Below are 27,434 nucleotides of genomic sequence, written 5' to 3'. Positions count from 1 at the left end.
GTGCCTTGCCCCTCATCTGCTCTGGGCACCCTCATTGCTCCTCACTCAACAGCATCCTCTTCAGGACACTGCCCTCCAGCAGTGCCCACTGCTCCAGTCTCACCCTCTTCCAGGGGTTTGGTGTTATCAGCAGTCCACAATCTGCACCTGTTGTAGTGGCCAGCTGCAGCCTCTAAGTCTAGCCCCTTATCGCAGGGCCCAGCCTGGATCAGGCCACACTCTTCTTTAGCACAGCATAGCACAAGGGGAAGGGGGGGACCCAACCCAGGGACCCTCTAGCAGCAGCCTCTTTGCCCTCCTTCTTTCCCCTTGCCCTGCTATTGTCCCTATGCCACTTCCCCTTCGGCCCTATGCGGCCAGCGGCCCGGCCCGCAGAGGAGCCAGTCCTCCACCCTTGACCACCAGGGAGAGACTGCCCCCTCCCTTCCTGGGCAGCCTTTATATATGGCTGAGTCTGGCTCTGATTGGCTGTCTCTAACTCAGCCTCTGATTGGCTCCCTAGCAGGCCTTCTCTGATTGGCCACCCACCTGTACCGCCTCCCTGGCTTGCTGAAGCCCCATCTAGGATAGGAGTGGGGCAGCCACCCCACTACAGTATAGTTCTTGATACATTTTTTTAATATATCAAGATCTAACTTAAAAAAAAAGACCATTGACAGTTTTATTACCTTTGCCAGGGTTGTTGTTGCCATTAATTTATAAGAGATCACACCTAAAATACCAGAATAGTCATTATAGAAGATAGATATGCATTTTTAAAGAGATGTATACACCTCTCTCTCCACTTTTCAAGTTAAAATTATTTGCATATCTGAGGTTTATTTAACTCAATATCAGGATTTTCAAAGACAACCTATAATTCACTTATCTAGTGTAAGTTTTCCTATTTCTTTTTTGTAATACCCAGTGGTCAGATTGCTACTGAACATTGACCAGGGAGTTGAGTAACAACCTACAATTCTCTATACATAGGGTTATCAAAGTTATCTTATATTTGTGTAGCAGAAGAATCTCAAAGCATTTTGAATATATAGAGAAATTGCTGTACCTACTATTAACGTGTGTGGCTGCAGTTGCAAAGTGAAGGGTGATAGCTTTTTAATAGCATGTAGAAAAACTACACAATTACTTTGGACAGGAAATGAAGACTATCATCTAAAAATCCAGAGGGAATTTTAGGTAGAGAGAATATAGTTTATTCAACCAAATTTATGTTAATCCAGGACACTTGGGTTTACATCAAATTAACTCAAGTGCCTCGGGAGATTTAATTACTGGAAGTGGACAAGACCTTGGATTTAAGTATTGGTTGAAATACACCACAGTGTTCCTTAATACCAGGAAGGGTATTTAGCTCCATACTGATTCAGAGAGGAGGGTGGTACCTATTGAATCACCATCACCATTTCCTGTGGAAGCTGAGTCATCACTGGAGGTTCCCACCCGAGTACTAATTCAATCTAACCTGCTCATTTTATAAAATCTGAGTTCACTGCTGTAAATTCAGTTTGCAAAGCACTTTGCGGGTTCTCTGAATGCAAAAGGTATTGTAAGCATGGCAGGCAGAACCACTTGTTAAGGTTTGCTCGCTATTTCCTTATAAATCCCTGTTTATAGTTGCTTATAACTTTGCCAAACACTGACTCTGTGGACTGAAATTTTTTGTGCTGGGTGTTCTGCTTCAGGCTGAATATTTTTTGGAATGCTTTAGCCAAATTGGTTCAGCTGTTGCAGAGAAAAAGACTAGAGAAAAATAAGTTATTTGCCATTTAAAAAAATTCTAGTGACCTTTCCTTTGAGAAGGTGTGCAGTGCTTTGGATTAGGGATTTGAGATTTCCTGGGGATGGTCTTGGCATCAGAGATATACCTTTTGCTGCTCCCTTGAAAATCTGCCCAAATTTGGCCAAGTTGTAAGCCTTTGAAAAAGCTTAGTTCACACATGCTCAGTAGAGGCTTCTTAGAGTTTCACAGATAAAATTTCTGACGATTCTACCTTCACTAAGCATTCTCGAGCCTCTCACAGCTGCTAGTGCTGACCACGGTGTGTATGTGCCATCCCTACAGAGCAACTGCTCACAGTCCCTTTGTGTGACTAGACTGCTCATTAATTGCTTCATTGGGTCAGGCCCCGGAACTGAGATCAGAGAGTCTCTCTTCTGTGCTCTTCATGACCCTTCCAGCTGGTGGCCAGGCAGTGTGGTGGAGGTAGTCACCTTATTTGATTGCAGAAGAGACAAGAGCTGCATTGGGGGTAGGGAGGGAAGGGAGTAAATTGGGACAAGGAGCCTGGTGATACTGGGACTGGAGGTGGGGAATGAGTGGAGTTAGGGTGATATGGCCAGGCCTTAGCTGCTCTCCTGAGCCTTCCCTCCTGGGCAGGGCTGGTGTTACTACCCACCCCTGCGTATCCCCTCGCACTTTCCTCCGCTCCTTGCTGGGGGTTGCACCCCCCTTTTTTTGGCAAAACTGCATTTGTCCAGTTTGCTCTTGACAACTGATGTTCAGTTGGCAAATACCCAGTTTTGCGTAAAAAGTTGGGACGGCCGGGGTAGGGCTTAAAAAAGGGACTGTCCCGGCCAAAAGAGGACGTATGGTCACCCAAGGTGGAGAGAGAAACACTGACTGGGAGTTGTGGACGGAGGGCATTGGGGACTAGTTGAGCAAAGAGACTGGGGCTGGGATCAGAGTATAGAAGGGGAGGCTGGGACTTGGAACTGGAAGGGGAGACAGGAACTGGGAGCCACTGCTATTGGATGAAAAACTGTGGGGAGAGGCTGAGACTGGGAACCTGCAGGGGGGAATAGAGGTGGGGGGTTTGGGGAATGGGCATGAGGGGGTGGGAAGACAGATCTTGAAGAAGCAGGAGTGCAGGAGGAGAACAGGGAGTGGCTGGCAAAGAGACTTGGACTGAGATCCTGACAAGGGAGAGAGTGGAACAAGGAGAGGGAGACTGAGATTGGATGATGAAACCAGGGAAGGAGACTTGGACTAAGAGCCAGTGAAGTGGAGGAAGCCTGAATGTGACAGGGGTTATTTGGAAAAGATAGTACAGTATGTGCTCATGCAATTAGACTCTGTCATAAAGCATATACACAGGGGGGGTGAACTAAGGTTGCACAGGCAGCCTTCATTCTGGTATTTCCTAACTTCCCTCACTTTGCAACAGGGTGGATAAAAATCAGTGATTTAAAAAAAAAAATAAAAAAAAATCCGATTTTTTTATTTAATTGGAATTTTTGATAAAATGCTTTTTGAGGAAAAAACCTATCTAAAGACCGTTTTAATTAAGATATATTATAGCTCAAAGATATCTCATCATGGAATTGAAATTATAAATTCTAATTCTGTAGTATGAGACAATATATTCATGTCATGTTTAAGAAAAGTTCTGTAAATGAGTTCCAATAGTTCATGGATTAGGGACCCAATCTTACGGGGTTTCTGGGGCTTCTATTTTGATTATTTAGGTTAATCTTTCTATCTACCCAATGGGAATCAGTGCTCAGTCTAGAAGATACCATCAGAGAAACTTAGTTTTGCAGTTCTCAAACTGTGGATTTTTGTCTCCAGAGATAACATGCTTGTTAACAGCAAAAATGTTTTAAAATAAATAATATATAGAGTTGAGAAATAACAGACCTCAACCCTATTGTCCCTCTGCAAATTTGTGTACACAGAGTTAACCTCTTACCTCTCTCTAAAAGTGCAAAGTTTCAAAAAGTTCAATGAATAGAAGATTGTTGGGGGTGGAATAGATTTGGACAAGGAGAAGAAGTCTGGCGATAAATGTGAGAAGGAAGGGACAGGCAGTAGAAACAAAAGTGAAACTGTTTGAGCAGTATATTCCAGAAGTCTTGAGGTTTTTCTGCATGTAGCCTTCATTGATTTGAGATCTACCATACCATTCTCTCATTGGAAGGGAAAACCTATAATGGCAGCAGGCCGTAAAAGAGACCCAGTTTGGGAATATTTTAATGAAGTTCCTCTTCTTGTGGGTAAGACAGTCATGAATACAAAATGTAAACAGTGCAACAAAGAAATGCAAGGCCTGGTTGCCTGAATGAAACAACATCATGAGAAGTGTTCTTTCTCAGGATCAAGCTGTGTTGAAGATGATGAAAGGAGCATCACTTTAAAAATGTATAGTGTGTATCTTCTAAAAATGAAACCTACATCTATCTCTGAGTTGTGAAGAATATGTATTAAGATTATAACAACCAACAAGAATGCACTTTTATGTAGAAATCCATGATTAAATTGAGTCTTGCTAATCTGTAGGATATTTCCCCCCAATATGAATATGTAGATTGCTTTATTGTAAATTATACTGACTTGAACAGATGTGAGCATACCAACAAATTTTATTTTGGAAAAAAATACTCCCAATATTGTACACTTTTCATATTTTTGTAGCACTCCTATAAGAAAAGGTCATTGTAAATAAAAAAAAAATCATCTCTTGGTGTGATCTATTTTTCATTTTCAAACTCTTAGTTTTATGAAACTCCAAGTCTTATGAAAGTTTTTAAAGAGAATTGGAATTTTCTGTAGATTCGGATTAGATTTGGTGAGAAAAATGATAAAAGATGACTGCCAAAGTGAGGCTGTGTCACAGAGTCTTTAGGACAAGTAGTTGTGTCCCATGTGGCATTGCATATATCACTTTTGACTCCTAAATAAATGTAATTATTTTTTGTGCATGAATCATAGTTGTTCTTTACAAGATACATAGTCATAAATTAGAAAAATTCAGACTGAAAATAAGACATGACTTTTTAACAATGTGGGCAATTAACCTTTGGAGCAGTTTACGTAGGGTTGTGGTAAACTCATCATCACTTGGAGCCTTTAAATTGAGATTGGATGTCTTTCTAAACAATCTCCTCCACCACAAGTTGTTAGGTTCAATAGTTTTCACTTACGCACTGGGGAACAATAATTTCCTGCAGTACAGGGATTACTGCAGATTTACTCATTAAGGAACTTTTATTCACTGAGGACTGTGCACTGGTTGCTCACTTCATTGATGACATTCAGTTTATAACTGATCCCTTTGCTCATGTAGTCAGTAATTTTGGTTTTGCAATCAGCCTAGAGAAAATAGAAGTACTATACCAACCTGTGCAAGGGGTTGCATGTCTGCCAGATTATTAAGATCAACAATTTCTCTCAAGTCTGTGGAAAAATTTTGCTACCTAGGGAGTATGTTGTCACAGATTGCCACAATGTATGATGATATTACCCATCCCACAGCCAAGACCAGCTCTGCATTTGGAAGGCTGTCACACTGCCTATGGAACAATAATGGCATCAAAATAAGTACAGAGCTAAATCGGTCCATTTATTGGGCCATTGTGCTTACAGTGCTTCTATATGGTTGTGAGACCTGGATAAGATTTCACTGCCATGGTATGAAGCGCATATGGAATTCATCAAGTTATCTTTGGTGTGTTTGCAGGGTCAAATGATGGGACAAGATTCACAATGTTGAAATCCTTAATCATTGTTGGATGTCTGGCATTCAAAGAATGCTCATAAAAGCTCAGCTGCATTGGTGTAGGCATCTCATTCATATGGCTGACTCAAGACTACCTAAGGCAATATTTTATGGTTGGTTAAAGCAAGGCTCCCGTTCTCATGTTGGCCAGTATAAATGATGTAAAGACACACAAAAGTCAATCTTGAAAGCACGTCAAGTTGACTCCAGCAACTGGGAAGCAACAGTTTGTGACAGCTCAAGGTGGCGGCAGATTTGTCATGACACTGTTACCACTTTGAAGCGAAGTGCATTAACACCTTGAAGCCAAGTGCATTAACATGTGAAAAATGTGAACAGCGCAAAGCTAGGCTACAATAGCCTGCAATGGTCATGGACAGTCTTGTCTGTCCCACATGTAACTGTGTTTGCAGTTCTCTCATTGGTCTGACCTTGCATATACATGTTCACCAGCAGCGTTTGCTGAATTCTCATGGGTCAGCATCAATGTGAAACTTCATCAGAGAACAATAACTCCTTGCAGTACAGGGATTACTGGGTGAAATTCTTTGTCGTGTTACACACGAGTTCAAGCTACATAATCATGACTTTAAAAATCTATGGGTGAAGTTCTGACACCCTTGAAACCAATGACAAATTCCCATTGGCTTCACTGGGACCAGAATTGCATCCTATGAATCTGTCATTCCTTTCCTACAATTTGGAGTAGACACTATCAGGTGGGTTTGGATTCATATGGCTCATTTTTTTTTTCAATGAACCATTTTCTGAGAACTACTCAGGTTGAAATACTGGCCCCATTAAAGTCAGTGGGATTTTTGCCATTAACTTCAGTTGAGTCAGAATTTTGCCTTCTACGAAGAAACAAAAAGCTCTGAAGGGTTGATATGACTTTCTTTTCTTTTTTGGCCAAACTATTTTCAGCTGAGGTCAGATTGCAATGTTAAAAAAATAGCCATACTTCTCCAACACAAAATACTAATCTCAGAAACCTCAAACTACAATCCCACCATTTTGACCGTTGCTCTCACTGTTTATCATAGTCCAGGCTAGTAAAACTACCTATTATTAAGGTTGCCTGACATTTCTCAATATGAGACCTGGTTTTCATTGCTTATAACTTTGCTATACATAAAGTGTTTAGGCTGAAATTTTCCACGCTGGGTGTCTGACTCAGGCTGATATTTTTGGAAAGTTTCAGCCAAAATGATTTAGTTTTTTGAGAACGAAGATAGGGAAAAATACATTGTTTTGCCATTTAAAAAAAATTCTGATGTCATTTTCTTTGAGAAAGTCAAACACCCTCATGCTTTGGAGCAGGGACCTGAAATTTATCAGGAGGATAGTCTTTATGTCAGGGATGTGCCTTTTGTCATACCTGTGAAAATCCACCCAGATTTGGCAACATTATGAGTAAGACTGATTTTGTCAGGGGTATTTTTAGTAGAGATCACGGACAGATCATTGGCAATAAACAAAAATTCACAGAAGCCTGTGACCTGTCCCTGATTTTTACTAAAAATATCCCTGACAAAATGGGGAGGGAGAAGGGCCACCACCTGGGCTTCTGCAGGGTCCTCCTGCCCTCCTCCTGACGCCCGCTGCGGCTGGGCTGCTGTGGTTGGGGAGCTGCGGAGCTGGGAGGGGCTCCTGCCACCCATGGGGAGTGGGAGCTCCGGGGTTCCCCTGCTGCCCAGGGGTTAGGAGCTGCTGGCAGCCTCCACGACCTCTGTGACATAATCAAAGCCCTAATTACAAGCCTTTGTTCTTACAGTTCTCACATGCTTAGTAGAGACTTGCTGGAGCTTGGCGGCTAAGTTCCCTGAAGATTCTACACGTACTGGGCTAGCTCTAGCTAGGGGCTGAGCAGGACTTTCTATACCACTGCAGTTCTGCACTGCTTGAGCCTGGGCCAGGGCTGGGAGAGAGATTAGCAAAGGGGCTGGGACAAGAAACTGGGGGGTCAGGTAGGACACCGAGATAGGACAAGGAGCCCAGAGAAGGACACTGGGATTGGGAACCAGTGGGAAATTTGGATAGGAAAGAGGGGAACTGGAACCCAGGGGCATGGAGGGAGACAGGATAAGGATCAGGGAACTGGGACTGGCTGAGCAAGGAGAATGGTACTGTGGACGGGAGACTGTGACAGTGAATTCAGAGGAGTGAGAATAGGACTTGCTGGGCAAGGAAGTGGGGACTGGGATGTGAAGTCTGTGGAGTGGGGACTGGGACTGGATAGGTGAGGAGCATGGAACAGAATGAGGAGGGAGGGAGGGATAAGGAAGAGACATGACAGGAACAAGTTGAAAGGGACAGGGCAAAACAGGGCAAACTTGGGGGAATGGGCAGAAGAGTCTGTGCCCAATAAAGCATGATATCCTTCAGAGTCTGGAATGGAATTCAAGATGCCTGAGTTTCTCCATTGTTCTTTTGTAAGCAAATATCTGTGAAACTCACTGGCAAAGTGTCACTATCCCCTGGGTCAACACAGAAGATGAAAACCTACTACTGCTATCAATGACTCCATTAGCTCAAGTGGAGCAATGTATGTTGGATCTAAAGGTTCTGATCTAAAGGTTCAAAACTGATGATGGTGTCACCATGATGCAACATGATGGAATTTCTGTTTTCTCAGTTTGCTTTTTAAAAAACTAGAAAATCACATACACAAAAATTACATTAAAAGAATATTAAGATTGCAAAGTCTACCATGCAAAAGTTAGGAAATGCCAGATTGAAGGTTGCCTGTGCAACACTAATTTGGCCCTCTTGTATGTATGTATTGTATGTATTGTTAAAGTCTTAAATTCCACGGAACTCCTCCCTCATTCAGTGCACAACATGGAACTGCTCTGGGGAAGAATTTAGGGTTGACAACTTTCTAATCGCACAAAACTGAATGCTCTTGCCCTACCCCACCCCTTCCACGAGGCCCCACCCCTGCCCCACTCCTTCTCGGAGGCTCTGCCCCCTCTTTACCACCCCTGTCGCTCGCTCTCCCCCACCAACTTTCACCGGGCAGGGTTTTGCAGTGTTGGAGGGGGTGAGGGCTCCGGCTGGGAGTGCGGGCTCTGGAGTGGAGCTGGAGATGAGGGGTTCAAGTGCAGGAGGGGGCTCAGGACTGGAGCAGGGGGTGATGGGGGGAGGGGGTGCAGGCTCCATCTGGGATGTGGGGCAGGGGCTGAAGGGTTTGGGGTGCAGCAGGGGGCACAGGGCTGGGGTGGGAGTTGGGGTGCGGGAAGAGGTGTGAGCTCCAGCCAGGCGATGCTTACCTGAAGTGGCTGCTGGAAGTGGCCAGCATGTCCAGCTCCTAGGCGGAGGGGCCAGAGGGCTCTGCACACTGCCTGCACCTGCAAGTGCTTCCCCTGCAGCTCCCATTGGCTGTGGTTCCCGGCTAATGAGAGCTGCAGAGGCGGCGCTTGGGGCCAGGGCAGCACGCGAAGCCTCCCTGGCTGCTCTGCGCCTAGGAGCCAGACATGATGGCCGCTTCCGGGAGCCGCACGGAGCAAGGGCAGGCAGGGAGCCTGCCTTAGCCCCGCTGCGCCGCCAATCCGACTTTTAGCAGCCTGGTCAGTGGTGCTGACTTGAGTCACCAGGGTCACTTTTCAACCAGGCGTTCCGGTCAAAAACCGGATGCCTGACAACCCTAGAAGAATTGGGGTTGTGTAGTGTAGGTACCCTGTTTTATTTGGTGCACAAATTGGAAGGTATACACTTGATGAGGCATGAGGCCACACATTGAACAACAAGGAGAAAACAGAATATTGCATAGCTGCTCATTAAGTGAACACTGTTCATCTATCCTGTGCTCTGAAAATGGCAACGATCTTGTAGAAGAAGTGTTCAATTACATGATCACACATGCACAAGGGAGCTGAATTAGAGTTGCACAGGCAACCCGAATTTGGACATTTCTTGAGTGCTTAACTCTGAACCTTAATAATGTTCTTTTAATGTAATTTTTTTGTGTGTAATCATATAAAGTGGTAATTGGTTGACTCTTTTTATCAGTGTAGGTTGGTGTTTTAGTAATACGTCATATCCCTAGCATAGTATCAACAATTTTAATTCTTCCCATTGTAGGTAGGCAGAAGGTGGCTAAAATTATTGATTAGAAAAGAGAGAGAGAAAAAAAAGGATGGTGTTAGAATAGCAAATTGAAAAGCTTCAGAACCAGATCTGTGCAAATATAAGAGAAAAGTACAAGACTTCTGGGGAGTCCTCCCACACAAGAAACAATCTGTGATCTTCAGTAAAGACAATCACAAATTTGTTTGAGAAGGATATTAAAAGAAGATTCGAGATTCCCTTAAACATCAAGAGATGTTACAGGAATTCCTTAAGGAAAAGTAATCAGAAGAACAGTGGCATAACGGAACCCTTCCTGTGTAGAAGATGATTATGACAATGATAGAGTTCATTTTGTCTGGGAGACAAAGGGTCCTTTTCTTTCTGTGAAACTGGCGATGCAGACAAGAGAAAGGGAATTCTGTCAATGAACCAAGCCTTTCAGACCACAAACGTCCTGAAGCTCTTCTGTATCCCATAGAATTACAAGTCGGGTATTGTAATAATGTAAAATGTATCCTTTTAGAGGCATGGACTCTGCAGATACTTACTAAATGAAATGAAACCAGGTGATTTGGGGTTGACTTGAACTGTACTTTAGCAGATACAGATTCGAATCGGGGAGGTGTTGGTAGCAACTCTATTGTTAAGGCTGCACTGTTTTGCACTTGTGGCAGGTCTAAAATCCCTCTGCTTCAAACTTTAATGATTTAATTTATTCTCCAAATTTGGCACAATAATTCTTTGGAAGACAGATGGATTTTCCACATAATGATGTAGAAAAATATGTGCTAACCTTTGCAGCCTAAATATACTGTAATGCTCCCTTTTTAAAATGAAGCTCTATTTTCCTCATATTTCTGTGGGTGCTCTACCTAGAAAATAACAGTCTCCAGACTTTACCCACACATTCTCATAATGTTTTGGTCTTAGCCCACTTTTGAACTTTTAAATTAAGACACAAAAGTTCTGTTTATTTATCATTACTTCATTGAGTTTTGCCATGATTATTCAACAAAACTGCTCAGATCCTTCAACTAATTTAGTTTTCTGAAGCTGTTAGCTTGGGTCCTTGATGAGAGGCATCATATCAGTGAAGAATGAAATTGAAAGTGTTTCTGTTTTTCATCAAAATGTCATTTTTCGGGCCATCTGGGAATCTCCTCTTCCCGATAGTCTATAGCTCCTGTTTCTGACATTACAAACTTCAAATGTATAGCATTTTAGGTATAGAATCTCTGTCACTGGTGCTGGACTGAATCTTGCCTGGCCTGAGTCTTGGGCCAGAGTGGTAATTTACTGGAGAGTCCACATTTGAGGGAAGAGGGAGGAAAGATTGCAGAGGCAGGCTAAGTGTGATGGCTCCAGTGAACTATGAAGAGACCAGGATTGGGAAATGAACTCTGTTTTCTGTACATAACTGTACAGAGCACCCCTAAAAATCCTGAATACAAAGAGTATTTAAAATTTCTGAAATTCTGTGAGAGTAAGAGCCTGTATTTCAATGGGATTTAGTATTGTCAAGATGGTAAGGGATCTGTTTTTCATATTCATTGTGAATAAATTAAGTTAATTAAATATCTAAGAATACATTAAAATGTATAATTTGCAAATTCACATGCACCTGGCCTTGTGCCTTACAATGTACTTGTGGAAGATCTGTATATCATAGTATCTTCAGCTCTTGTGTACTCTAGGGTGTTAGGGATTAAATTAGGTCAGACTCTTTCATTTATATATGTACCCTATCGTGTACTGTAGTGCTACTCTTTGCCTCTCGCTGCTGTAGACTATCCAGTTTTTATAGTTTTACTAAAAGTGTGTGGAATCATATACAGTACCTCTGTGGAAAATCAGCAAACATCAGTTCCTTCAAACCTGAGTACTTCATGTCTTTCTCAAAAACTTCTTATTTATCTCTAATACATTGATACTTAATATAGAAAATATAGATGATTCTGCTGTCAAAGTAAAATGTGCCAATATCTTCATTTCTGCCTTAGCACGAACAACATTACTTAGCCTACAGAGTTTTCTTTTAAAACTCTCACCAAAAAAAATTCTAAACCCCAAACTCTTCGCTGTACGTGACAACATAATTTTTTGCTAATTTTTTTTTTAAAGCTGATGCTTTATCAGGAATAGAATAGTTAATAATGGACATCACTGTTATCTCTCAGACTGGGAGGCTGTCATGTTCTATCCTGTACCTCTGTAACTTCTGTAATATATTTCAGCAAGCAGTAGGATAACCTCCAAAATATGTAGCAAATGCTCCTATAATTGATAGCTGGCATTTTCCCACTATACACAGCAACTGTTATTTGTATCAAGGCAAATAGCATTATAAGACAATTTAATTGGTCTGCCTTACACACAGATGTAGACCTTGGTTGGCTCTGAACCTCACAAGCTGCATAATGTTAGTATTAGTTAATATCCCAGTAAAAAAAATCTTGAATTAAATTCAGATTACATGAAATCCTGTCCATAAAATTAATTTCTACTATATTATCTAATTTACAAAATGTTGTTTGTTTCTCTTTTAGAGATCAATTTCAAAGCATTTTTTTAAAAAAATTACATTTCTGAAGCCCAGTTGTTTCTCCACTCCATTAATTTAATTATTTACACACAATATAATTCTCATGTTTTCTCATCACTGGCCTTTCACTCCTCTTTGGGAGGGTCTTGCACCAATATGTATGCATGTAAGTGTGTTAACCTCCTGATTTACTAAAGAAACACACATCATTAGTTGAACATATTCATAGGAGACTCTGGTTCAATGGTGTTTTGTTCAGTTTATGTATCTCATGTTACTAACAAAATTACAAAAGGAACACTGTTCTGAAGAATGAGTTGAACCAGATTATGGTAACTATGAAGTCTAAAAAGGAGTTGGTGGAACATATAGGTCACAAATTTGGGAAAAATACTGGGGAGAGATGCAGGTAGGAAACTGTTGGCTTCTATAACCATTTAGCTTTGTGCTTTATAAAGCTTGTGCAAGACTATTCAAAGTACGATGAACCAGAATCATAGGATTTCTGAACATTTGGATCAGAGGCAGATTTTATAGTTCACAGGTGAAAATACTAAAGGGAGTATGCACATTATGAGTATTTTTATCTGCAGCAAGCTCATCACTTTCCAGGAAAGACACCCATTGCATCGTGAAAGCAGTTTCAAGTTAGGAAGAGTCAAATATTTATCGTATCACAAGAGATGCTCAGAGTAGAGAGAGGTCAGTTCACATCTACCTGTGAACAAGCTTCAAAGAGCATTTCTAGACAATAGGTATGAAAGGGGTGGCTAATGAACAGCTCCTAACATCACAGAAGCCTCCCGGCTATTAGAGGTTTTTTTAATATTAAGAAATTGCTTTTAAAATGGCTTTTAAGATATTTTTTGCTAATACCGGTAAATGGGAAACAGTCAAAACTATTCAAAAAAAGTTCAGGTTAGTAACATTTTCCAACACTCTTTTGAAATAATTTTGCCTAATCCACCATGACCAGGTAGAATGTGTTTAACCTGCTCTTGTGGAAACCATTACAAATTCATTTTTAAAATCAGTGTCTGAACTGGATAAAAGTCCAGTGGATAAAGCAAGAGCTATGTGAGCATGAAGTTCTCCGTTGGAAAATTGTTTGAGGTGGTGAGGTGTATGCACCCTATCACATCTTCCTGAAGAGTCCTCAGTGACATAGAAATTGAAAGCAGGTTGGCATGTTGGTTGGCAGGGAACTAAGAGTGAGAGGGGAATGGATTTGGGAGATTCTAATACCATATTCACTTACCTTAAACTCTAGTTTCTATAAGTAATTATTTGTGCTATGTGATTATTGGGGACACTGGGGCATGGCCACTAGGTAACTCGAGGGGATGGAAGACCACGAGTGTCGATGAAGCCCCCTCGCACTAGGCCCAAGTGTCCTTGGCCCCCCCCCGCCTGGAGGCACACGCAGCAGTTATGCTGAGAATCTGCAATAATATGCTGCAGAGTCAGACTGCCTGAAACTAAGCAAGGCCAAACAGGGGAGATATGGAAGAACAATGCTGAATAAAGCAGCTTTATGTATAGTTTAACAAATGATACAGAGAATCAGGGAACTAGCTGGGAACTGGATTGGCTGGCTATATGGATACTTGGGGCAGCTTGCTATTGGATAAGTATGCTGGGAAAAAGGATGTATAAAAGCCTGTGTAACTTCCTGCTCGGTGTGCAGGATTTGAGATTTTATTCTCCCTGTACCTTTTTTCAGCTGCAAATAAACTTTTCTGCTTCTCCACCCCGTTGTGATTATTGGGTGTAGTAGCACACCGGGTAACGAACCAACTCAAGCTGTTGTTCAGCCTCTCGGCACTGGGTGCCGGCAACATGATTGTCTTGGGGAATGTCTGTAAATATTAAACATTATTAAAGTTCTTCTCTGTTTGAACATGTACCCGGCAAATTAAGACCTACTTATTTGTTTAGGTGAATATTTGTAAATATTAAACAGTATTAATTTAAAGATCTTCTCTGTTTGAACATGCACTTTGCAAATTGAGGCTTGGCTGGTTATCAGCCTGTGAGGAAAGTGGCTCTGCCTATAAAGGTAAAGACCACCAAGGGCCTTGATTCTATGCTACTTTAGCTCACTTTTGCACCGGTAGAGGGAGAGTGCATTTGAGGATATGTGTGTTGTTTCTAAGGCTGGGAAGAGGGGAACATTCTAGGCAGAAGCTCCACAGTGCATGGTGGGGATGGAGAGGGAGAGCTTTTGAGAAACTGTTTCTGTTATTCTAATAAAGTTCTTTGTTCAATGTCAGAAAAAAGTGACTCTGTAATTCTTCCTATGGTTGTGCAGCAGTGTGTGAACAGAGTTCTTCTATGAGAGGGTTAACTAAGTAGGAGGTGTGAATTTCTGACAGGATCAACAATGAAAAAATCAGGTGGCTGATCAAAAAAGAAGTGACTGAAGTTTTAAAATTTATTTTAAATCTCATAATTCTTAAAACCGCATTATGAGCTTTTGGGGTCTGACTTATTATTTTTGAGTGCTTGGCGTTAGCGATACTGTATATGGAGTGGGAGGGGCAGCTACTGGGCTGAAGTAGCTTCTGCAGAGAGGCTCTGCAGTTATTGGTTGGCCCGGGGGGGGTCGGGGGAGATTCTTTTCTGTTCCCTCCTCTTCCCTGCTCCGTCCCCCAGAGATACCTAGCCCACTGCACAGGCAGACACAGTATAAGTACCTCTCTAGAGCCAATAAACAATGTACGATGTGAAAATGTAGTGAATTCCCAAAAGTGCAGGAATGTGAACATACTAAAATATAATATTTTATTGTATTTGTTAAAAAATAAAATCAGGTCTTTTCTGAATGTTCCACTTGTCATTTTGTTTAGCCAGTAGAAACCTGCCTTTCTGGTTTATAAAGTCATGTAGCTAAAATATAAAGCAAGGTGTTATGACTCATTTGAACAATTCTTTGTTCTATCTTGAAGGCATTGCTGATGTTATTTTCAAATAAACTTGTGCTACTGTGAATTTCCCTCTAAGAATGTAGGCCTCTAGCAAGTCTGATCATAATGGAAGGTAGATTGTATAATTTTTGCACTTTCGTATACCATGGGTGTAATCCTGCTGGCCTTCTCTGATGGAGTTTTGTACTCCAGAACTGTAGCACTGACAATTTTATCAGTGACAGCTATTGCCTCACATTTTGTAAAGCGGGCTGCATGCATGGTAGCATTCCCTACAAACCAAGTTTATGCATGAGGTGGTATACTGCTACTGAGGCTGCTCGGTTTAGGTCACAGGGTCATGTGAGAGGGTCATGTGCCCCTCTCAGCTACTCTGTATATTGCCAACCTGAGGCATTAAAACATCACAAGTCTGGCCTCAAAATATCATGAGATTGACTTAAAATATCATGCAATTTAAAGAGAGACTTTTTGGATTCTTTTTATTATCGTCTGGTTGCTAAGGCTTTAGTGTAAACTCACTTCATATTTTTAAGATTTCCTTCTAAACCCTGGGGGCTAGCAACTTACTTTGTTTAAATGAAAACTGAGATCCTCACATAATCAGTTGACACCAAGAACTGGCATTTTAAGAAAAACACAATATATTGTATACAATATATGTATTGTGAGACTCATGATAAAGTAACAAGAGTGGGTAATGCTAACTACTAGTAATACAATTCATATGCAACTCCTGAATCACAAATCTACGTATGCTCCCCTGACTTTGCCTTCTTGATTTCACTAAAATGTCTTCCACGCTATTCATTTTGAGGATTGACAGACAAAGGTTTGAAAAGCTCAATCAGTCTGAATTTTTATTGCAATTCAGAGAGTGCACTTAAAATATGGTTTTGTTCTGAAAAGTGTTTATATAAAAGTGGCATCTTCTTTCACAATAGAGCTGGTACTGTGTGTATTGTGGGCCATACCTGCCAACTAATGACCAAAATGTGTTTTGCGCTGCTTTTTACATTTGTTAGCTCTTCAGTGCCGGCACAGCAGAGAGATCACTATAGCTGGTCTCTTTTCCTCCTGGTGCATCAGCAGCAGAATAGCTTTGCTAAATTCCACCTGCAGAGCCAGTCACTTATACTTGTACAACGCACTGAAGACAGGTTACACCGAGGGCATAGTTTATAGAAAATGGTGTTGCGTAGGTGCCACTGAAGGTCTGATTTGGCCTGCAGAACCTTTATTACTGTTGAGGATGTATGGGACTAAGAAAAGCTAGCTTGATGCTCCAAGCACAGGATGATGGGTTGCTGTACATTCCCTGGTTCAGCCCCAGTCCCCCTTCTGACTACTCCCTATATGCTCATCCTTGAAAACATAAAGGGTTTACTGCAGAATCCAAAGTGGTGCAGCAGGACAGTGCTACTAAGGCTGCTGCCCCACCTCATTTTGGAAGAAGAAAGTGTGTACACTGAGCATCCTTCATGCGGACCCTGTCCTGCAGATCCTGGGGAATGATTCCCCATCTCCACCTAGTGGATAGGGGAGGAGAACTCTCAACCAGTGCAGCTGGGGCAGCTTTATGCAGAGTTATGCCATGACATGCCACCTGTCAACATAAATACTGTGATGGGGAGGACTGTTAACTGAACCATGTAATGATAGTACACATTAGTGGCTCTTTATGTCCTCCCTCAGCTTAGCATTTTAAGTCAAATACAGTGGATAGATTATTACATATCATTACTGTTCATCTGTAAAATGGAAAGTATTGGAGCCTGCCATTTCAGCCAAGTCAGGTGTGGAACATTTAAACATAACCCTGGGACTGCATTGGCCCTTGAATCTAGGAGGTGAAAGGTAGTGTAAAGCTGCCTTTGGTTACCCTGTCCCCATTCCTGTGCTGAGCTCAGCTCAGCTCCAATAGAGATCATAGCCAGGGACTCCAAACTGGTGTAAGAGGGCAGAAGAAGGTATAAGTTACACCACGTTTAGACTCTCTCAAGACATATGTAGATTCATATCTCAGTTGGTCCAGAATCACTAATGCCTTCCAATGTGGACCAGGCTCCATTGATTGACCATACCTCTTTTTCAGATGATGATATGAATCTAAAATGACGACTGTATCTTTTCCAGTGGTTTACTCTTTTGGTGTCACTGATACCACTTGCTGTATGTGTCAAACTACAGGCCAAACAAAACAGTTGTCAAAATCCTACAAACACTGAAATAAATCTATAAGGCTCAAAAGAACCAGCTGCACTGTGACAGCCTCTAAGCTCATCTTTCAAGGACCCCCAGTTTCTCCTAAGAGTCCACAAAGGAACTGTTCTCTACATGGTTGTTGAAGAGACTGTTTTACTCAAAAGCTGGTTTACCAGTTCAACAAACTGTGCCTGTAGGGACTGTGCCTGTATGGATTTCCTCCTGTACAGAAACTCTGTACCCTTTATAACTTCAGTACCACGTTTGAACTTTTGTAATGGTTCAGTTCCAAATTGAATCATTTGTAACAGGGCCAGCTCCAGCGTTTTTGCCGCCCCAAGCGGCAAAAAAAACAAAACAAAAAATCTTGGAGTGATGGTGCGGCCGCCGAATTGCCGCCGAGCGCGAAATGCACTGTGATGGAGCGACTGCTGAATTCCTGCTGCCACCGATGGTGGATTGCCGCCCCAGAGCCCTACGTCCTGCTGCCCCTTTACATTTGTCGCCCGAGGCACCTGCTTGGTTCGCTGGTGCCTGGAGCTGGCCCTGATTTGTAAGATCATCAGAGCAGGGTCTGTCTTTTTGTTATGTTTGTACAGTGCCTAACACAATTGGGTTCTGGTCTTCTGCTGGGGTCCCTAAAAAGTATCACAGTATAAATAAATCATCATCATCAAACTTTAAACTATCAAGATAATTTTGTCTGGTATGAAAGACAGATAATGAGATAGCATCTACCTTTTCTAGTTGACATCTGTGCCACTACTTTGAATAAGAACTGACAATATGAGAAAGAAAAGGAGGTAGAATAATTGCTTCTTCTATTTGTTTCCTCGCTGCCTGCAATTTAATCTAATTTTTCTAGTTTTTCTGTCTGCAGTCCTTCTTGAACTTCATTCCATATTTCAGTAGGAATATAGCCACTGAGCCTGATTCTTAATTAACATCAGTTTTACAGCTGTCAACTCGTCCACTTACTTAGTGGAGTTATTCCTATTTTACCCTAGTGAATGTGACATCAGGATAACTATATTTATGCACTTTATCCAAGACAAGGGCAATAGGATTTAATGTATTTCAATTTAATTCAATAATTTGTCCTTTAAACATTCTTTATGCTTTGATTTTCTGTACAAATTGTTATATTGATAGGCCAGTTTTTAATAAGCTGTCCGGAATGGCCAGTCACTGAATTTTAGTGTACATCCTGAGAGAGAATATGATTCTACTTACCTGCCTCTAGTAAGTTGAAAGATAAGGTGGATGAGGTAATATCTTTGGTTGGCCCAACTTTGGATCATTATCAAGCAGAACCCGTCAGGAGCACGGACACATGTCCTCTGGAATGGTGGTTGAAGATGAAAGGACATATGAATCTTTAGCACATCTGGCATGTAATTATCTTGCAGTGCTGGCTACGGTAGTGCCATGCGAACGCCTGTTCTCACTTCTAGGTGACATTGTAAACAAGAAGCAGACAGCATTATCTTCTGCAAATGTAAACAAACTTGTTTGTCTGAGTAACTGGCTGAACAAGAAGTAGGACTGAGTGGACTTGTAGGCTCTAAAATTTTACATTGTTTTATTTTTGAATGTAGTATTTTTTTGTACATAATTCTACATTTGTAAGTTCAACTTTCATGATAAAGAGATTGCATACAGTACTTGTATGAAGTGAACTGCAAAATACTATTTCTTTTTTTTTTACAGCACAAATATTTGTAATAAAAATAAATATTAAGTGAACACTGTACACTTTGTATTCTGTGTTGTAATTGAAATCAATATATTTGAAAATTTAGAAAACATCCAAAAATATTTAAATAAATGGTATTCTATTATTGTTTAACAATGCGATTAATCACGATTAATTTTTTTAATTGGTTGACAGCCCTAATGTTATTACAATATTAAACCTGGTAATGTAGAAATAATAAATATATATTTTGTCAGTTCTTTTAACAGTTTTAGCATCGTCTCACCTTATCCCAGAAATGTCCCCGCCTGTCTCCCAGATCTAGATTTCTTAATTCAAAATCCAAACCCACCAGATTTCAAAAGAGAGAGAATCTCATTTAGCTAGCCCCAGTCTTTCTGGAAGGTTGGTCAGACGTGCAACATCAGCAGCAATCAGTAATTCAGATCTTCCGCACTAGCTATGAGACAGCATGCAAATAAAAGCCCTTTAAATAGCAATGAGCATCTACCACGCCAACGCCACAACAATGAAGCAGCAATTTGAGCCACCTTTTCAATATTGTGTTTAAGTATTAGTGTAGACCTTAAGTGATGCAACAACACTCCAGAACACAATGGGGTTATTTGGATTCAGAACGTTGAATTGGGCCCATCTCTACTTTTAAAAACATTTTTAAATAAAAGGAATAAAAAGCAGCCTTCTTCACAGAGAATAATGGAGCACCTTATGGTTCATAATTTACACATTAAGGGCAACATTTTCCTCAGATATGCAGTGGCAGAGCTTGACTGAGAGATCCACACTTGAAGGGAGCGCAAGATCTTAGAATTGAAATCTGTCATGTGGATCAGAGAACAGATTTTTGCCATGAATACAGATGTCTAAGAAAACTCATAGGTTTATTAACATTCATAAACATAGTTTAGGAAGCATGTTTATAACAATTACTAAATGTTCAATATTGTTTACAAAATCATTGATTAAACATATGTAAGGAGAAATTGAAATTTTTTCTAGTTGTAACTGAGGATTTTGTTAAAGGCAACCTGAATTGTTTCTAATCAATAAAACTGCCACCTCTTTTAGACAAGGCTAACTGAATGCATGAATACCACTGTGCATAGCTGACAAAGACAGAACACTTTTGTGAAAAGACTCTGTAAATTCTTTCCCACAGAAGTCAACGAAAGGGTCGGTTGTCCTGGGCTACGTATTCCGTCACTTAAACCTCGTGGAGATAGATTACTTTGGATTGCGTTACTGTGACAGAAGTCATCAGACGGTGAGTAAAAGACACAACAGATTGGATTTCCCAGTTGTAAATTTTACCTTGTTGGTGACCTTTCTCAGTGGTGCGCTTGGCTGTCATACCTTCAATATCTCATGAAAGAATAAGATTTCCAGTAGCAGTTTCTTTAATTTGCCTGTTGAGAGGACCTATTTTTGTGTTTCTGTAGAAAGGGCCTTTTTCTCCTCTCACTGAAGTTAGCGGAATTTTAGCTATTGACTTAAATGGGAGCAGAAATGTGACAACAGAAAATAAAATAAAAAAAGGTGTTGCAAATGACCAGTAGTGTAAAATGCTGTATATAAAAAGTACTATTCGAATTCTTCCTGTTAAACTAAACCAAACAAGTGCTTCTTAGCCCATGATATTTTCCTGAATAGGAATTCTGTTTGGAAGTGAGCCTGTTGTGACTAATTCTTGGATTGGCTAGAGTTGGGGGGAATATGAGGTGGGGGAAGGGGCAATTGTTTGCAGGTATGGCACAAATTGTTTAATTCAGGGCCACTTCCTGGATCACTGTTTTAGAGTGAGGTTACTGATTTGGAGGAGGCTTTTGGCTGCCAGGATGTATTGAATTGTAGCTGCTTATACCCTGAGAAGAAGGGTGTGTGATAATGACTTTTGGACTCCACATGAACTGGCTCTGTTTTGAGGTGGATGGGGAGTGGTGGTCTTTTTGATAGGTGTTCTACATACACACAGTAGAGACAGCCCTTCCCGCAAAGAGTTTACAGTCTGAACAGATCAGTCAAGAGAAAGGCTTTGTATTATCTTCATTTTACAAAGAGATTAAGGCCTGGTCTACATTTAAAAGTTTTGCCAACATAACTGCGTTGATAAGGAGTGTGAAAAAATCATACCCCTGAATGACATAGTCATGCAGCCAAAGCCCTGGGGTAGACAGTTATACTAGCAAAAAAAGAAAAAGAAGTCATTTTGACAGTATAGCTTATTTCATTCAGGGAACTGGTATAAATTATACCAGCAATAGTAAATTTTTGCCAGTATGAGCGGCATTGCTGGTAGAAGGGAGTTGTTCTAGTGTAGATGAGGCATAAGCAGCTTGTCCTAAATGACAGAGAAAGTCTATAACAGGGCCGGGAATTGAACCCAAGTGTCATGAGTCCTAGTCGAGTGCCTTAATAACAAGACCAGCCTTCCTCCCTAGTTATTGACTGTCTAGTTAATTTAGAATTTTAAACATGCAGGTAACCTCAACTGTTTCAGGGACCGGGGAAATTTCTGTTAAATGAACAATTGCAGAACGCCATCAGCTCTCCTCAGAACAATCAGGGCAGATTTTTCTCTCACACCAGCGTAAATGAGGAATAACTCCAGTGAGCTCATTATGGTTACACCTGTATAAAACCTGTGTAGATGATAAGGAAAATCAGGCTCTCATGTCTTTGCTAGTTTGTGATTCATAGTGAAATCCTGTTTAGTAAATGGCCAATATAAAGGAAAATCTCCATGAATGCATGAAACAGTAAATGAAAAATTATAATTGTTCACAGACTTGTTAAAGGTATAACACTAGGGACTGGCATGGGGGTGGTGGGGATGATTAGTTCTGTGCTGCCATGCAGGAACCTGGATTTGAGTCTTCTGGTGTCTCATTTTTAGAACCCCAGAAGTCAGATAGATCTATTTGCTAATTTATTTGAAAACTGTACTTAATGGGAAACACTCCAAAATAAATATCTGATAGAAAAATGTGTGCCTCATGTTAACACACTACTATCAGAAAGGAATATTTTAACTTCTGATCTGATGGGACTTAAGAGTATTCTCTAATTAACAGTTTAATGAACAAAACAGTTCAGATGAATAAGATCCTAAACACACACACACTTTAAAACATGCAACAAAATCACTTTTTCTTAAAACTTGGAATATACGTTTTTACTGAGGTTTGAAAAGGTATGTTTAACTATTTCCTCCCATTATTTTTTATTTTTACATATATAAAAATAAACAAATAAACAAAAACACCACACCACCAACAACTCTGTTAAAATAATATTATTTAATTTGCAAAGTCAAGCACTTGAAAGTTAGGAAATGACACATTTATGTCATGCATCCGACGAAGTGGGTATTCACCCACGAAACCTCATGCTCCAATATGTCTGTTAGTCTATAAGGTGCCACAGGACTCTTTGCCTCTTTTACAGATCCAGACTATCACGACTACCCCTCTGATACTTGACACATTTATGGTTACCCATGCAACCTTTAAACTGCCACCTTGTGTATCCATCCTATGAACTGAGTAAAGCAGACATCCTATGGAAAAAGTAGCATGCTGTCATGTAATTGAAGACTCTCATAATGCAAACACACAAGAGGGCTGAACTAAGGATGTGCAGACAACTGTAAATCTGGCATTCCCTAAATTTCGAGTGCTCAGTTCTTTCCTGCAATGAAGAGTCATAGGTCATCAAGAGGGGACCACTGGAGCTGCATGATAGTGAAAGCCATTCTTGGAGCATTTATGGGGAACCACCAGGTTTTAGAAGCTTTAGGGGCTAGCAACCCAAGCCCCATGAGTCATGGTACACTGAATTAACCACAACTGAGGGCAAGTCTACACTACAGTGCTACATCGGTGAAGCTGCACTGCGTCTGGTGAAGATGCACTATGCCGACAGGAGAGCGCTCTTCTGTCAGCATAATTACTCCATCTTCATGAGAGGCAGAAGCTATGTTGGCAACAGAGCATCTCCCACCAACATAGCGCCGGTGTGGACAGTGCTTAAGTCGATATAACTTGTATTGCTCAGGGCGGTACATTTTTCACACCGCTGAGTGACTTAAGTTACATCAACTTAAGCAGTAGAGTAGACCAGCCCTGAAAAAGAAGGTTAAACAACTAGCCTAGCTTAGAAGGGAAGTGAAAGCAGCTTTAAAAAATACAATATAACACAAATGGAGAAAAGGGAAGTTGATAGCAATGAATATAAAATAGAAGCTAGGAATTGTAGAAAATTGATAAGGGAAGCAAAAGGACACTAGGGGAACTCTGTGTCCATAGAGTTACCAATATGTTTTTTTAAATCTACCAGGAACAAAAGGAACACTGGCAGTGGTATTGGTCCATTGCCAAGTGGAAATGGTAGAAGCGTCAATAATAATGAATGAAAAGCAGAATTGCTAAGTAAATATTGCTGTTTTGTACTTGGGAAAAAGCCAGATGTCTTATTTATATCATATGTTGATAATGAAATGCTCTCCATTGCAACAATAACTAAGGAAGATGTTAAACAGTAGCTGCTAAAGTTAGACATTTTAAAATCAGCAGGTCTGGATAACTTGCATTCAAGAGCTTTAAAAGAGCAAGGAGCTTTCTGTACCATTAATGTTAATGTTTAATAAGTTTTGGAACACTGGGGAGTTCCTAAGATTGTCAATCCTCCAGGATTGTCCAGGAGTCTCCAGGAATTAAACATTAATCTTTAATTAAATATTATGTCGTGATGAAACCTCCAGGAATATGTCCAACCAAAATTGGCTACCCTAGAAGTTCTAGAGGGCTGGAAGTTGCTAATGTTTGCTAATACATAATAAGGGTAAATTGGATGATCCAGGTAATTATAGGCCTCTTATCCTGACATCAATTCTGGGCAAAGTAAGGCTGATATGGGTCTTGATTAATAAAAATATTAAAGGAGAGTAATATAATTAGTGCCAATCAACATGGGTTATTGGATAATAGATCTTGTCAAACTACTTGATATCCTGTTTGATAGAAGTAATAGTGTCTAATAGACTTTTGTAAGACATTTAACATGGTACCACATGACATTTTGATTAAGAAACTAAAATGATACACGATCAACAGGACACACATTAAATGGATTAAACATTGGCTAACTGATAAGTCTCAAAATGTATTTGTAAATGGAGAATCCTCAGCAAGCAGATGTGTTTCTGGTGTCACCCTGCAGGAATTGACTCTTGGCCCTATGCCATTTAATGTTTTTATCAAGGACCTGGAAGATAATATAAAATCATTACTGATAAAGTTTGCAGATGACACAAAAATTAGGAGATTGGTTAAATGTATTAGAGAAGCGTTCTCTTCATTAGAATGATCTGGAATGCTTGATAAACTGGGTGCAAGCTAACAATGTGAATTGCATCCAGCCAAATATAAAGTCATACATTTAGGAAGAAGGAATGTAGGCCGTATTTACTGGATGAGGGACTCTTATCCTGGGAAGCAGTGACTCTGAAAAGTATTTTTGAGGGATGTATCATGGTGGATAATTTGATGAACATGAGCTCCTGGAGTCACACTGTGGCCAGAAGGGCTAATGCAATCCTTTATTCAGGGGAATATTGAGTAAGAGGAGGGAGGTTTTACTACCTCTATATTTGGCATTGGTGCCACTGCTCCTGGAATGCTGTAGCGAGTTCTGGTGTCCACACTTCAAGTGTGAAACTCCAAGCGCTCAGTCTATATAGTTTATCAAAGAGAAAGTTAAAAAATGATTTGATCACAGTCTATAAATAACTACCTGGGGAACAGAAATTCAATAATAAAGGGCCCTTCAATCCTGCAAACTAAGGTATAACTTGAGCCAATTGCTGAAAGTTGAAGCTAGACGAATTTAGACTAGAAGTAAGGTGCAGTTTTTATCAGTGAACAGTTTATCAAGGATTGTCCTGGAGTCTCCATCACTGGACATTTTTAAATAAGATTGGACATGTTTCTAAAAGATAGGCTCTAGTTCAATCGCAGCTACTGGACATGAAGCAGGATTTAATTCAGGAAAGCCCTAGGGTTTGTGTTATGCAGCAAGTCAGACTAGATGATCACAATGGTTCCTTCTGGCTTTAAAAGCTCTGAATCTCTGAATCAGAACAAAAATTTGTGTGCCAAAGCATTGCAGTGACCCCATTCGAGACAAAGATTACAATTTCATAGTAATCTGAGCTGCACGACTAGAGCACCAGATGCTTTGTGGACTGTCAGGTGAGAAGCCTACCGATTCCAGTCACTTCATTGATTGACACCACAGCAAATGAAAATATTTCAGCCTAGTTAATGTTTTGTTTCAAACAGGTCCTGAGCGTTTGACCCAGATTTGACCCTGCACAGAAACCTGGCATGAAGCTTTAAAAAAATACTTTTAACATTCATTTAAAGAAAGGTAGTTAGGAAATAATATGCACTGCTCAGATGGAATTTACTGCACACTCCCCAAGTTGCTTTGTATGTGTTTAACCTGGAATAGCTTTAAATATACATAATGAAGCCACATTTTTAAATCCAAGTTAAGAATCAGTAGCATATGCTCCAACCCCCCAGTAGTTCAAAAGAAGGTGTCACGGTTTGTTTTTTTTAAGCTGAGAATATTAGCAGTCCTGTATTTAGGCTTGATCTGCATTTAAAAGTTAGGTTGACATAGCTACATGGGCCTGGGGCATGAAAAATCCACACTCCTGAGTGACGGGGCTATGCTAATCTGACCTTCGGTGTAGATGCAGCTATGTCAAGGGAAGAATGCTTCCATCGCCCTACCTACCGTTGTGTGGGGAGGTGGTGTTTCCATAGGTCTTTGCAAGCATGGCTATAGCACAATAGCTATGCCAGTATAGTTCTTGTAGTGTAGAATGGCCTTAGACTTGGTGGCCAGTAGGACCTTTGTAACCAACTATATATGGGTTTTGGTGTTTGGTGACTGAAGCCTAAATGATTTGAGGATTGCACATGTCATTTATAACTACGTATGGATTCAGATGAGATCTGGGTCTGAATATACCCAGATGTTACGGCTGTAAATAATTGAAAGCCCAGATCAGGATTTAAATGTTATGGTAATTATCTCTGTACCCAGTACCCAGCAGCATTCAGTGGGAGTCTGTCCATTTTATTTAGTTGCTTTATCTTTTTTGAAAATCTGGCCCATTGTGGTGAAAATTCCGCCACCATTTACACCCAAGTGACCCCTGCATATTTTTTAAAATTTTACTGTTCCTGAGTCCAATCCTGAAAATTCTTACTCATCATAATATTCCCACTGATTTCAGTGAGGAGACTTGGATAAGTAACCGTATTTATGTCAGGATCAGGCCCTCTCTATGCCTCTGATTTAACTCTGACCCTACTCTCAGATCCTTACATTGACGCCTTAACTCCATGAAAGCAAAACATCTCGCAAGATGTACAGTTGTTGTGGATATGAGAGGGAGACTGAGGTTTGGGTCACTGGCTGCCCTGCTCCCAACAGACCAGACTGAGCCGGCCTGGCCAAGTCCAGAAAGAGGGAGGGCACAGAAAGGGGTGGGGCTACCACAGAAAGATAGGGCCCCATCTGAGGGGGCCAAACTCTTCCACCACAGGGAGCCACTGTGTGACACAGCCACCATGCTGCTGGTGCTGAACCTGCACCCAAGGGAGAGTCGGGGACAGTGGGGCAGAGAGGGGAAGTTCAGATGTCTAGGATGGGAATAGGGTGTCAGGGTGGGCACTTTGCCTAGGGAGCAGGGCAGAGGGGGGATGTGGTGGTGGATTCTCTGCCTGGGGAGCAGGGTGAGTCGGGGCAATGGGGTGAGGTCAGGGTATCAGGAATAGGAAGGAGAGTCAAGGTGGGTGCTCTGCATGGGGAGTGAGGGGAGCTACTGCGGTGAGGGGCAGTTGGCTCCAGGCTGGGAAGGGGGGTTTGAGCAGTTTGTGTCTCTGTTGCCAGGGGTAGCTGCTCCTGGCCCTGGCTTGATCACCCTGGTTCCTATCTACTCCCAGCCTGATCCCAGGTGCCTTGGTGGCTGTTCCAGCCTATCCGGGTCCTGCTCTCGCCTCCACCCCCAGAAGCTGTGGAGCCCGAATCACCGGTATGGCCATCACAGCACCTGCCCCAGAGATAGAGGAAGTTGTGACTGGCACAGTTGGCGATATGCACGGTATATGGAAGATTGCTGCAATGCCGCATGTGCATGCAGTTTACAGAAATTGTTGGTGAGAAGTAAAGGGCCAAAACATGTTTCCCCGCTCAGTGCCTCTGAATAAGACAGAAGTGAGGTAGCCATAAAAGTATTAAGGGGCCCCATGCCCCCCAGTATCCCTGTAATTCCAGCACTGCCAGTGACCCATTCCCCTCTGGGATCACTGCCTGGCGCAGGATCTCCTCCAACTCTTGGGGTGGTAGAATAGAGCAAATGGACCAGGCGTGGGCTAGTCTCTTGCACCTCTCTTGACCCA

General features: G+C 41.3%; 1 protein-coding gene across 4 annotated transcripts in view; it reads left to right on the top strand.

Annotated features, from left to right (window-relative positions):
* Nucleotides 1-27,434, top strand: part of EPB41L4A (erythrocyte membrane protein band 4.1 like 4A) — a 222,772-nt gene that overhangs the window by 63,259 nt on the left and 132,079 nt on the right. For all 4 annotated transcript variants that reach the window (XM_073344691.1, XM_073344692.2, XM_073344693.1 and 1 more), the window contains one exon: nucleotides 20,120-20,224. In XM_073344691.1, coding sequence (XP_073200792.1) covers nucleotides 20,120-20,224 — 105 coding nt within the window. The remainder of the gene's footprint in view (nucleotides 1-20,119; nucleotides 20,225-27,434) is intronic.

This window comes from Lepidochelys kempii, chromosome 5 (assembly GCF_965140285.1).
Source record: "Lepidochelys kempii isolate rLepKem1 chromosome 5, rLepKem1.hap1, whole genome shotgun sequence".
Classification (NCBI taxonomy): domain Eukaryota; kingdom Metazoa; phylum Chordata; order Testudines; family Cheloniidae; genus Lepidochelys; species Lepidochelys kempii.
Note: the sequence above shows the minus strand (reverse complement) of the source record. Positions and strands in the feature narration are given on the sequence as shown.